Raw genomic sequence first — 13,614 nt, forward strand, 5'->3', positions numbered from 1 at the left:
AAACAATCAGCTAAATGGTACAATGGAGATGTATTACAGGCTAAAGGTCGGAAAAGAGTTGCAGAACGTCACTGACGCAAGTCAAGTCTGGAAATCCACAGACAAATATACAACTCAGCGCGAAGTGATGTCAGACAAGCCATACGACGAGCAAAAGCTACCCATTACAACAGTGGACTTTTGAAAAATTCTGGTAATCCAAGGCTATTATATTCTACTCTGAATACACTGACAGGAATACAAAGTGACAAAACACTTCCTCGTGGAAGTGATGTTGCAGTTACAAATGACTTCGCTACCTACTTCTATGACAAAATTGTGAAATTGCGTCACAGTTTGGGGAGTATGTGTGACGATGTTTCATACAATGAATACAGTGGTCGTGATCTTGAAGCCTTCCGACCTGTTAGTGAAACAGATTTGCTAAGGCTTATCAAGTCGTCTAAGCTTACTACATGCATATTGGATCCAGTTCCAACAGATTTCATGCTTCAAATGCTTGATGTACTTCTGCCATCCATAACCCAAATAGTGAACCTTAGTCTTCTCAGTGGTGAGGTACCTACATCATTCAAAGCCGCTGTGGCTGTCACTCCATTGGCTTCCCATTCGAGAAAGAATAAAATTCAAAACATTGTCTCTTGTATATTCAGCACTAAACAGTTCATTGCCCTCCTACATGCAAGATCTTATAACACCCTACACGCCAGCACGGTCTCTCAGATCTCAAGACAAAGGTCCTCTCAGTGTCAAAAAATACAAGTTGCAAACTTTTGGCCGCAGATCTTTCAGTGTACACGCAGCTTCCATCTGGAACTCACTTCCTCTTCGTGTCACGTCATCGCCTTCCATATCCATCTTTAAATCAAGACTCAAACCATTCTTATTCAACCACAACTAAAACGTACAATACTTCTTTCTGTATATAGTGTACATATTTACTGTTGTGCAAAGGGCATGCCCTTCAGGTGTGGAGTTATCACTGCGCTCTACAAATGTCCATATATATATATATATATGTGTGTGTGTGTGTGTGTGTGTGTGTGTATATGTATATGTGTGTGTGTGTGTGTGTGTGTGTGTGTGTGTGTGTGTGTGTGTGTGTGTGTGTGTGTGTGTGTGTGTGTGTGTGTGTGTGTGTGTGTGTGTGTGTGTGTGTGTGTGTGTGTGTGTGTGTGTGTGTGTGTGTGTATATATATATAAGCGTTGTGTCTAGCTGCCTCGGATATGAAAAGACGGATATGCCCGTGTACACAAAAACATAACAAAAATAGCTGGTATGATGATGAATGTAACCATTTAAAAAAAAGAACGGTGTAAATTTCTTAACGTCTTCCGAAAAGATAAAACCTTGCAGTCCGTGGAGAGCTACCACAAAGCTAGAAATATGGCACAACCTGTAAGGAAAGGAGAAAGGCATTTATGGAACAGAAAAGAAAAAAACATAGAAAATAATATGAATGATACCAAAATATTTTGGTATGAACTTAAAACACTAAACCCTAAGAATAGTCAAAATAACAACATTGAAATCGACGAATAGCTCAATTACTTCCAGTCATTATTCTCTGCTTCTGATAACCCAGATGGAAATACATGTAGACAAGACTATGTGAACGACACAGAGTCCAATTGTATTTCAGGTGTCGCCTCCGACATACTGGATGCCCCAATAAGTAGAAATGAAATATTAAACAGTATAAAACACCTGAAAAGTAATAAGTCACCAGGAATTGACAACATCCTCCCGGAATATTTCAAATAGTCATCTGATCTTCTCCTTCCATATCTTGAGCTTATTTTCAACATTTTTTCCGACACTGGGAATTTTCCTGAATCTTGGTCAGTTGGCATTCTTGTTCCAATCTATAAACAAGGTGACCCTAAAGATGCTAATAATTACCGTGGAATAACTGTACTTATATATAGCAAGTTATTTAGTTATATTATCAACAAAAGATTAGTTAAATGGACTGATGTTGTGGACCAGATATACGAGGGTCAAGTGGGCTTCAGGGAGGGATATACAACAACAGATAATATATTTATTCTGTATAGACTAATACAAAGACACCTCTGTTCAAAAGGTGAAAAGTTCTACGCACTATTCGTTGACTTTGCAAAGGCTTTTGATTCTGTGCAAAGGGATACACTTTGGGGGCTTCTGCAATCGCACGGTCTTGAATGAATAAACTGTTGAAGAGTATGTACAAAAATGTTCAAATGTATGTAAGGAATAAGCATGAATTATCCGAACCTTTCATTAGTGAACTAGGAGTTAGACAAGGTTGTATTTTAAACCCTTTCCTTTTTAGGTTTTTCATTAATAAACTAACAATACCAATATGTGACACATGCACGAATGGGGTCCAATTACACCCAGATATAATACAACTATGTCTGCTACTCTTTGCCGATGATATTGTATTAATCTCCAGTACTGTTAATGGTTTACAAAAACAAATAGACGAATTGGAGGCTTGCAACTGCAGGAAACGTAACAACAACTCCCACAACACCAGCTATGAATGGGAATAAGCGGATGCTTACAACCTTAGTGTGTACACTGCTAAGACACCAGGGTCCAAACAACATTAAACAATGTGCATTCTAGCCATTGCCGCGGTCCCGAAATAAACCTATTGTTCTTAAAACACTTACTTTGAGTTGTATCATTGTTAGTTGAAAGTGCCCCGTTATGTTGTGTCAAAATTCATATGGCATCCATAATATGTCACCCTTGGTTTGACATGTTTAAACAAATGGGAAACAAAGCAAGTGGGATGGAGAAGGACAGGGTTTTTGGCCATGTGAATATTCTTTGTTCAAAATGATCATTTTTGCAATAGGTACGCAAAACAATTATTTTCTTCCATTTTAATCACAAAGTATTGCATTGCATTCCCCATATGGGAAATATAAAAAACAGCATTTTTCAATTTTTTAACTTGATTAATGAAAGCGATATGTTAGTTTTCAGGCGTTAGTTTGTCGGTAGCTGCCATCTTGGATTTGTCAATTAGCGGACATCTTGGATTTGTCAATTTTGAGGCATTATGGGGCTTTTTTCGAGCTTGGCATACAGCATATTTGAATTCAGCACCCCTCAATACCCCTAAAAATCTTGTATGCCGAAAATTAACACGATTTGTCTTCAGCGCCTCAAATAAGCACTTTTTGTCAAAAGATGCCTAGACTAAACACACTGTCAAGCTTACAATCTGGATTTATGCCTGGCGATTCTACAGTAAATCAGTTAACGTATCTTTATAACTTTATCGCTGGTGCAGTAGACCAAGGAAATTAGAGCCGTATTTTGTGACATAAGCAAAGCCTTTGACAGAGTTTAGCACCGGGGCATTATTCATAAACTTCATGCTTACGGTATAAGGGGTACTCTCTTAAAATGGTTTGAAAGCTATCTAGATAGCAGAATGCAGATAGTGGTAATAAATGGTTACAGTTCAGATATTAAAACAGTTGAAGCTGGTGTTCCCCAAGGTTCCGTTTTAGCCCCGCTTCTGTTTATCATCTATATTAATGACATTGTTGACGGTATAGATAACAACATTCGCCTTCCTGCAGATGATACATTGATATATACGACAATAGATGACCAAGTCACAGAAGCCGCAATTATAAATAGAGATTTGTCATAAAATGCAGATTGGGCTAGGACGTGGCAAGTTAATTTTAATCCTAGTAAGACTGAGAGTATAACATTCACTCGAAAACGCAGAACTATGTCAGGCCGAACGTATTAATGAATGGCGAAAGAAAGATCTAGGTATTACACTTCAAAGCGATTGTTCTTGGAAAGTTCATATAGGCCACGTGATAAAGAAAATAAGTCCAATGATCAATTATCTGAGAAGTTTGAAATACCGTTTATCTCGGAAAACTCTAAACACCTAACATAATTCCTTTATCTTACCACTTTTTGATTACTGCAGTCCTGTCTGGGATAATTCTACGATTGAACAAACAAACGTACTGGAGAACATGCATTTAGACGCCTTATGATCCATATGCGGCGCGGTTCGGGGAAACCAATTATAGCACACTGAAAGAAAGACGACACCGCTCTAAGCTCATAACGTTTTATAAAATGTTTTATCGTCTGACTCCAGACTATTTGAACAATCTTGTTCCAGGAAGAGTATTTGAACAAAGCAACAATAATCTTAGTAATAGTACTTCTATTCAAACTATTAACTTTAGAAGACAAAGATATTCACAATCATTTTTACCAAGTGCGATTATGCCGGGGATTCATTGTCTGATGGATTTGTTAATGCTGTTTCCCTCAGTCAATTTAAAACAATGATAAACCCAACAGAAACTCATAACTACTTTGATTTGAATGTTGGAACGAGATTTTGTCAAATCATCCACTGTCGTCTCAAGCTCGGCTGTAGTGATCTAAACGCGGACAGCTATAAGCGGCACATATCGGAAACATCCAGGTGTTCATACGGTCATGATAACGAAGACTTTCTCCACTATCTCTTTAATTGTCAGAACTATACGAAACTAAGGTCAACTATGTATTTTTATACTCAAGGATATTTGAAACAACTTTATACGGTAATGATGCATTGAATAACGTAATAAATAGTGATATTTTCAACTCATTACACCACTTCATTTAAAAAGGTAACCATTTTCAGTGATTATGATCTATGCATATATATTGAAAAGTAAGAGAAGCTAGATGTAACACGATTTCCTGCAGCAACTTGCTTGGTTACTAGGCATAACCAACACCTACCAATAGTTATTTATGTTATTTGGTCCTACTATTGATCTTTGTCGTCGAACTACTTCATCTATATGTCCACCTATTGGAGCACTTATACTTATATACTGGAGCGATGTAAATATAACCTTCTTGGCTTGTTCGCCTATCCAGATTTCAGCACATTTTGAAATAAAAATACGTTTAAACCAATATACCAGTAAAAGCTATCGACGATGGTTTCAATAGGTAATGTTCTGGGATATACTTGTAACGTAAATCTTCTAACTAGGACTACATTAGTTTTGTCCAAATTTACAAATAGGTTCCTGTTTTCAGAATAACTTTCAAGAACGTCTAGCTGATTTTGCAAACCACAAACTGTTTCAGATATCAACATGAGATCATCCGCAAATAGAAGAATAAACAGTTCTACCTTAATCGAAATATAATACAATCCATTATCCTGTAGGATATGATGAACTTGACACTTGATAACAACGGAAAATTAAATTCGGCCTTTGAAGAAAAATCTTATACATAACGTTATGAAAAATGGTACTTAATTTGGCATTACAACGTAACATTTCAGTCCAGACTGATATAATTCTTCCTTTAACCGATATGCTGATTGAGCAGAAATTGGTGTGAAGACGGTCAAACACATGGTCACTCATAACACTGAACTCAAAGGCGAACTGCACATGGATGCTTTCCAATGGGCAAGGCAGGAACACCCCAGACAGAGGCACAATGTTATTTCCTGATATGTGTGTTGGCAAAGCCTTAAAGGACTTCACCCTCTCTACTTCCATTCTCTTCCCACAGAGGTTACTCCTGTCATATCTTACTACGTAACGTAGGAAGATATGACAGGAGTAACCGCTGTGGGAAGAGAATGCCCTCCTTCCCGACCGGTACAAAGTTGCTGAGACATGAAGTTATGCACTATTACTGAGGGAGAAGGTACTCAGAAATCGACATACAAAGATGGCGGAAAGTCTCACTGTTTTAGGTCACTTAGGTGTTAAATATTATTTATTCAAGTTAGATTAAAGTACTTACATAAACTGGTCCTTGCAATAACATGCGCTTCCGCAGTCCATTTTTAGCACACAAAGTCTATACAAGCCTTGGACTACTCGATGACAGGGCGTATAGAGACGACAAAATACTGTGAGGAGTTTTAGGCACGCCTACCAGTAATGTCAGAGAAGGCCCTGAGAAGAAGGGTTAAATGTTGACGTCACCAGGTTTTGCTGCACGTGATATGAAAGACAGCAGTGATACTCCTTGTTTGGAACATAGAAACACAGAGACCTACACCTCGAGACCAAGCTTATGAAACTCTGAATGGAGGTGGAGCGCCTTAGACAGGAATTAGACCTAGCGGCTAGTTGAAGATGACAAAAGTGGCGTCTCTGAGTCTGATGTGCTAGATACTGCTGGCAGGGAGACAAGTGATGGGGTATGAAGTGGGGGGAAACTATGTAAACAAGCCAATTACACCTTTGACAATTAACAGGAAATTAACAAGGAAAACAGACCTTGGCAAGGGTATTACGTTTGATATAGGGAATGTATCTACGAGTGTTTGAGAGCGTGGAGTCATCCCTCAGACGACATCCTTACCCCATCAGGTTGCTGACATGGTAAATCTCTGAAGTCATGTGGACAGGACGACCAAATTAATCAAAAGGTCAATGGTTCGAATCCAAGCACAGGACTCAGAGACTTTATGGCCGCTACATTGGCGCTCAACGTGGAGCTGAGTATGTTCATATTATCTTTGAGCAAAATAAGTCTCAGAACCCTGCTATGCGGCCGGGACGCGGTCTGTTGACGGGGGTATGTAGCAGGGCATATGGATCAGGCATCCGACTTCAGATCAGAAGGTCCGTGGTTTACTGCATGAGCATTGGTGTATTGAAGGACATGATTTAGAAGGAGGGGGCTTATCTCGTCGGTGTGTTAGACTATTACATGCAGGATGAGACACGTTTAGCGTCCAAATATGTGTGCTATTGTATGACAATGAATATTGACAGACGCAGCACGAGAAAGGGTTCCCACTGGGAAAACCGAAGGCCTGTATCCAGGCCTAATTCTACCATCGCGAAATCACTACATCATACAGAACAAGGTGGTAAGTCTAAACCACGAGCCCACGTGGTTCTGCGAGGATTAAAGATTAAAACTGATATTTTTAAGATGACTCCAGACTCAAAAGTTTCACAGTACAATAGATCATGACAAAGCCGAACATACCCCACCTACCCGCTTGCAAATCAATTTAAACCTTATGTATATATATATTCATGGATGATACGCCTATCGATAAGCATTCATCATACCTATCACTTCTTTACTGTTATTCTTGCCAGCCGAAATAAAGCCGATTTCGGACCTCAACTTAAAGAATGGATGGCATATTAAGTTAAAGCCTTCAAAAGGTGAACACAACAAATCACGAAAATGACTACACCTTCAACCACCCATTTCTCGTACAATCGTGAACGGCAAAAGAATCATAACTGTTTTTATTTGTTATGTGTTAACCAAAAGGAAACATAAACATGAGCTCTTAGTTTTATGTGATGTCATTTTTTCTTTTGCTGTTCAGTATATTTTGGAGTAAATGAAAATATGTAGATGAAATGTTTATTTTTTCCACAACTCACCTCAAGGTTGTGACACATTCACAAGGATGAATTCATTATTTATGGAAGAACACAAAGTGTACTGTCACTCTACCTCTAGTTGGTTCATATGTTCTGAAATTACCATGCCATATATACATCAGCCAACATCTGGGCCAACACCTGAGCCAACACCTAAGCCATCACTATATACAGAGATACCCATGCTACCTCCTCATTTCAAATGTCGAGTCGCAGTTTCAGCTGTGGTGATGTTAAGTTATGCATGGATTATACTTTACTGTAGTTCCCCATAATAAGTACAACCAGTTGTACTGGTTTGTTGCCTTTTATTGGTAACACAACGTTCTGACCATGGTATCAGAAGCTCTCTGGTTCAGTTTAGTTATCCCCATGTTCCATCTGTCACATCTCCACAACTATAAAGTTGTGATAATTGTAGTGCTTGCACTGTCTTGTGATCTAAACTTACTTTCAATGTTGTAGTAATAGGCAGTGAGATCATGGGTCGATGACCCTGTTCATATACAACAACATATTTCTACCTACTACTACTTTTCTTTATTTGCTACCTGTCATACACTGATATAAATGGCTCAACACACAGACATGGAATTTATTTATCAGTTCACCTCAAGGGATAGTTTGATTCACAAATATACACATACAAACATCAGATGGAATAATACACTGGTTACAATCAGTCCTTGCACAAAACTATACAAGTGCATATGTACTCTTTGGAAAATGATGATGTACTCAAAAGTGGTGAGAAAATCTGGCAAAGATAAGCAAATAAGTGAGAAATTTGGATTTTAGAAACTGGAATCCTTAGAACCTCAGTAAAATGTAAACGTAAAAGAATAGTAAAATAAGTCAAAATGGTGCAATTAAAACTGAATTCTTCTAACACAATAGTTGTAATGTACTGATCAACAGCAAATAGACAGGTAAAACTGCCTCCTTGTCAAAGATGCTTCCTTTTGTTTCAACCAAAAATACATTAAGTTTCACCTGATGACAAGCTGCTTTTGGTTTACATTTCTGTTGGAGTTATTACAATATCAGTTTTTAACTCCACCATTCCCAAGTACACTCGCCGTGAATATTACAGTGATACCAAAAAATTATAATTTCTAATTTCTTTTCTACATAAATGCAAACAGATTATGGCTAGAACAAATCAATGAGAAAGAATCCTCTCCAATGATCCCCATCTTATCCATGAATAAATATCATCATATGATAGAGTGATGAGGCATGCTGGTTACTTGAAACTGCGGTACAGATGCATCACTGGCAGCATCAGGATTCTGATTACATCTGAAGAGACAGATAGTTTCCCTCATGCTTCCATGTGCTCGGCAAACCATAGCATTATGTTCACGAAGGCATCAGACTCAGCTGGGACACTGATGATGGGATGGGAGTTATCTTCGTATGCCAGGAATCTGAAATGACCAGCTCTATAAGCATAGGGTCAACTTCAAGTGTTCAAGTACATGACACGTGATACATATTTCAACAACACCTACAGCAAACAATTGAAGTTTGTAAGGGGTCATACATAATTTATGGCTAGAGGGGTGTCACCTATTTCGTTCTGGGGAGGTAGATTAAGGGTAACCTTGATTAAGGGTAACCTGGGGCCATGTGACCCATGTGGGCCTCACAATGACAAACGCCAGTGGATGGCGAATACAGGTCAACTGTCAGATTGGTGCTCAACTTATCCTTGTTTGCCAGTAAGGGGTCAGCAATTTTGTACATGAAAATATTTTAAAATTATGCTTCAAGATTATGGGAAGGGGTTTCATTGATTTTGATTTTGCAACACAATGTTCATTGACCTACCTGACAGTTTTGTTCCTGGTTTTAAGAGAGCGGTAATACTGACATGGCTGAGTGGCGGGCACACGGAGGTCCACCTCATAACACGATGTTCATTGACCTACCTGACAATTTTGTTCCTGGCTTTAAGACAGTAGTAGTACTGGCGTGGCTGAGTGGCGGGCACAAGGAGGTCCACCTCATAACACGATGTTCATTGACCTACCTGACAATTTTGTTCCTGGCTTTAAGACAGTAGTAGTACTGGTGTGGCTGAGTGGCAGGCACACAGAGGTCCAACTCATAACACGATGTTCATTGACCTACCTGACAATTTTGTTCCTGGCTTTAAGACAGTAGTAGTACTGGCGTGGCTGAATGGTGGGCACATGGAGGTCCACCTCATAACACGATGTTCATTGACCTACCTGACAATTTTGTTCCTGGCTTTAAGACAGCAGTAGTACTGACGTGGCTGAGTGGTGGGGGAGGTCGACCTCATAACACGATGTTCATTGACCTACCTGACAATTTTGTTCCTGGCTTTAAGACAGCGGTGGTACTGACGTGCCTGAGTGGTGGGCACACGAAGGTCGTCCTTACCAATCATCAGCAGAATCGGGGTTGTCACCTGCAACATGGTGAATAAAAGACTCCTTCCATGTACAATAAGGAAACAGGGCCTAGATTTTTTAAGCTCTCTTAGTGCTAAGACAGTTGTAAGTGCCATACATTAACATTACCTTACACCTGTCTTAGCACTAAGACAGCTTCGAAAATCTACATCCATGCCTATGAGGATCAGCTGGCAATAATAGATGGGAAACTTATTTTCCACACTTTGTATTCACTCTCAGGAAACAACTTGTATTGTCTCAAGAGAGAACTTGACACAATGTCAGTGTAACTGAAAAGACACAGTCTGCCATCATTGTCTACCTGGCTGATGAAGTGAGTGAGTTTAGGTTTACACCGCTTCTAGCAATATTCTAGTAAGATTATAGCAGGGGACAGCATAAATGGTCTTCACACATTGTGCCCACCTGGCTGATGTAACTGAGTGGACACACATTGTCTACCTGACCTATATAAGTGAGGGGAGACACTGTACCTGGCTGACGTAACTGAGGGGAGATCTCTTCCACAGTTCCCCAAGGATCGCAGCACTTGTCAGTGAGGTGAACTCAAACGATTGGCCAATCTCTTCAAACACCCTGAAAGATAGTGAAATATAAGTATACCAGTTGGAAGGGTGAAAAAGGCATTCCCGTGAACACATCCTACTTACAGGCGACATCCCTTGAACACATCCTACTTACAGCTGATGCTCTTCAACATATCCTACTTACAGGTGATGGCCCTCGAACACATCAACTGACAGCTGATACACCATGAACATATCCCACTTACAGCTGATATCCCTTGAACACATCCTACTTATCGGTGATGCCCCTTTAACACATACTACTTATCGGTGATGCCCCTTGAACACATACTACTTACTGGTGATAGCAATTAGGCACATCCTTCTTGCAGGTGATGCCCTTTGAGCATCCTACTTACAGGTGATACCCCATGAACACGTGGACTGACAGGTGATATCCCTTTAACACATCCTACTTACAGGTGAGAAAAACTTGACCACATCCTACTTACAGGAGATACCCTTCAAACACATGCTACTTACAGTTGATGCTCCTTGAATACATCCTACTTACAGGTGATGTCCCTTTAACACATCCTACTTACAGGTGATACCCCTCGAACACATCCTACTTACAGTGATGTCCTTTAACACATCCTACTTACAGGTGATACCCCTTGAACACATCCTCCTTACAGGTGATGTCCCTTCAACACATCCTACTTACTGGTGATACCCCTTGACCACATCCTACTTACAGGAGATACCCTTGACCGCATCCTACTTACAGGTGATGCCCCTTGAACACATCCTACTAACAGGTGATGCCCCTTGAGCATCCTACTTACAGGTGATGCCCCTTGAGCATCCTACTTACAGGTGATGCCCCTTTAACACATCCTACTTACAGGTGATGTCCCTTTAACACATCCTACTTACTGGTGATACCCCTTGAACACATCCTACTTACAAGTAATAAAACTTGACCACATCCTACTTACAGCTGATACCCTTGACCGCATCTTACTTACAGGTGATGCCCCTTGAACACATTCTACTTACAGGTGACGCCCCTTGAGCATAATACAGGTGATGCCCCGCTAACTCATCCTACTTACAGGTGATGCCCCTTTAACACATCCTTCTTACAGGTGATACTCCTTAAGCTTAAATCTTACCAGTCAGGTATATCAGTCACCCCATACATCGCTGAAACACAAGCAGACCTGTAAACTGTCAGTAATACCAACAAAAGGTCTTACCATCACCAGACCTACATTCCATATTGTTGGCTAGCATGTGTTGAAAGTTGTTCACCATATATTCTTAATGAACTTATTGCATCTACAATCCGTTTGGCGCGAAAGCAGACTCAAAAAGCTAATAAATATATAACACTCAGTGAAACACAAATCATAATCATAACATCAGACCAACTGAGTGTTTTGCAGAATTTAAGTCCAAAAAGTAAAGAAAATTGTATAACAAACTGTTTCAACAGTTCACTATTTAATATGAAGGAGGAGTGCAAAGAGAGGAACAGCCAGGTGGATGCAAATCATGTGCTGTCATGCATGGAAACATGTTCAGTATATAATGTTACAGACGTTTGTAAAATAAGTTACACTACAAATTTTCATTGCTTCCATAACAAGCCATCCAATGGCAATCACAACAATTGGGCTCCTAAACTAAGGTGAACTGAACACATGCGTGGGGAATATCAGTACAGTACCTGTACCATTCCTGTCATTACCAACATACATTCACCATGAGAGCTCTTCAGGTATACAAAACTGCTGCTTGTACCAAAATAGTCATTAGCAGTGAGAAATGTGCGTTTGTGGTTTTGAGCCAATAACAAAATGTAGGTCTGGTGGGTGTGGCCAGGACTTTGTGATATGGAACTCACTTGTCAGGTATGTCACCACAGGAAGCTTTGTCTGAAACACATGTCATACTCAACAACCACCACAAGTAGGTTATCTCCCCTGATGCATGCATCATAGCTAGAACATATCACCTGATTTGTTCATCACCAGGTTATCTCCCCTGATGCAGCCATCACAACTAGGTTAATTCATCTCATGTACGCATCAAAACTAAGTTAACTCCCGATGCATGCATCATAAGGTTATCTCCCCTTATGCAGAAATTTGGGATTTTAAGGTACCATATTTCCCCGCAGTTATTGTAAACATTCATCTAGCGCCAGATTCCATACATATTTATATACATAACCCCCTGACTGAAGCTTTGATGATTTCACCTATATCCATCAAACCCTTCCATATTGAGGACAGGACGTTAATGACTAAAGGGACAATTCCTTACTACTCAAGAATACATTGATGAAATACCACCTGGCACTTAATACAAGCCTGGCGCTTAATGGAGACCTGGCACTTATTAGAGGAAATATGGTATGCTATGAAATACAGTTTCAGTCTTAAGTGTCATTTTAGGTTTAATATTCATTATTTTGAAGTGATAAGTTACAGTTAATTACTTGATCATAACACTCATTAAACCAGTGATTTATGTGGAAAGACATGGCTCAAGGATGATTCATTTACAAATACCTTGAATAAAAAAAAATGTTTGAACAGAAACATATATAGATAAGTCTGCCTTTGTAAAGAATGCTGATTTTCTTGATTTGATTCACTTTAAACGAGAAGTGTGTTGCATGAGATGAGGTCAGTTTGTTTTTGTCTATAAACAAGAATGCATTCACATTCGATACATATGCACCGAGGTTGCCACTTTGAGCAATATTTTAACACCATGCTATTCCAAAGCAAAGAAATTTGTTTGGGAAAACATTGTATACTTATAACATGTTAACTAGTTGGAATAAGTCGATAACTTAATTTTGAAGTAAAATTGATATTTTATACTTATCCTGACTCATGTTTATTATGCTTATCTCCTTCTATGCGAATAATAGTGGAACACTTGAATCCTGTGTAGTTCCCTTGAAGAGGACATAAAAGTCTCTGTCTTGAACACTTTCCCACCCAAACAGTCATGTGACTTGCCATGTTTCTCACTCTCGTGAATAAGCCCTGCTAGACAGACAGACATGAAGTGGTGGGCCTTCTTCTGAGTTATTAGTGCTGATAGGATCATTCTATCCTCTTTAGTTTTGGGGGTTTGGAGCCTGGATATGAACACCTTGTTGTCCTAGATGACAGACAATGCGGACTTCTTCATCTTACTCTGCAGTAGCATCATCTCTG

At 39.5% G+C, this 13,614-nt stretch overlaps 1 protein-coding gene across 2 annotated transcripts in view; it reads right to left on the reverse strand.

The window, feature by feature from the left end:
- Positions 1-7,936: 7,936 nt before the first annotated feature.
- Positions 7,937-13,614, reverse strand: part of LOC137296795 (acylamino-acid-releasing enzyme-like) — a 48,785-nt gene continuing 43,107 nt past the window's right edge. The window contains exons 20-23 of one of the 2 annotated variants that reach the window (XM_067828650.1): positions 11,551-11,581; positions 10,340-10,442; positions 9,753-9,859; positions 7,937-8,849 (exon numbers count right to left, since the gene is read on the reverse strand). In XM_067828650.1, coding sequence (XP_067684751.1) covers positions 8,744-8,849; positions 9,753-9,859; positions 10,340-10,442; positions 11,551-11,581 — 347 coding nt within the window. In that variant the 3' untranslated portion in view covers positions 7,937-8,743. Of the gene's footprint in view, positions 8,850-9,752; positions 9,860-10,339; positions 10,443-11,550; positions 11,582-12,284; positions 12,316-13,614 lie in introns of both variants that reach the window. The other variant, XM_067828651.1, reaches the window with a different exon arrangement.

Source organism: Haliotis asinina, chromosome 9 (assembly GCF_037392515.1).
Source record: "Haliotis asinina isolate JCU_RB_2024 chromosome 9, JCU_Hal_asi_v2, whole genome shotgun sequence".
In the NCBI taxonomy this organism is placed as follows: domain Eukaryota; kingdom Metazoa; phylum Mollusca; class Gastropoda; order Lepetellida; family Haliotidae; genus Haliotis; species Haliotis asinina.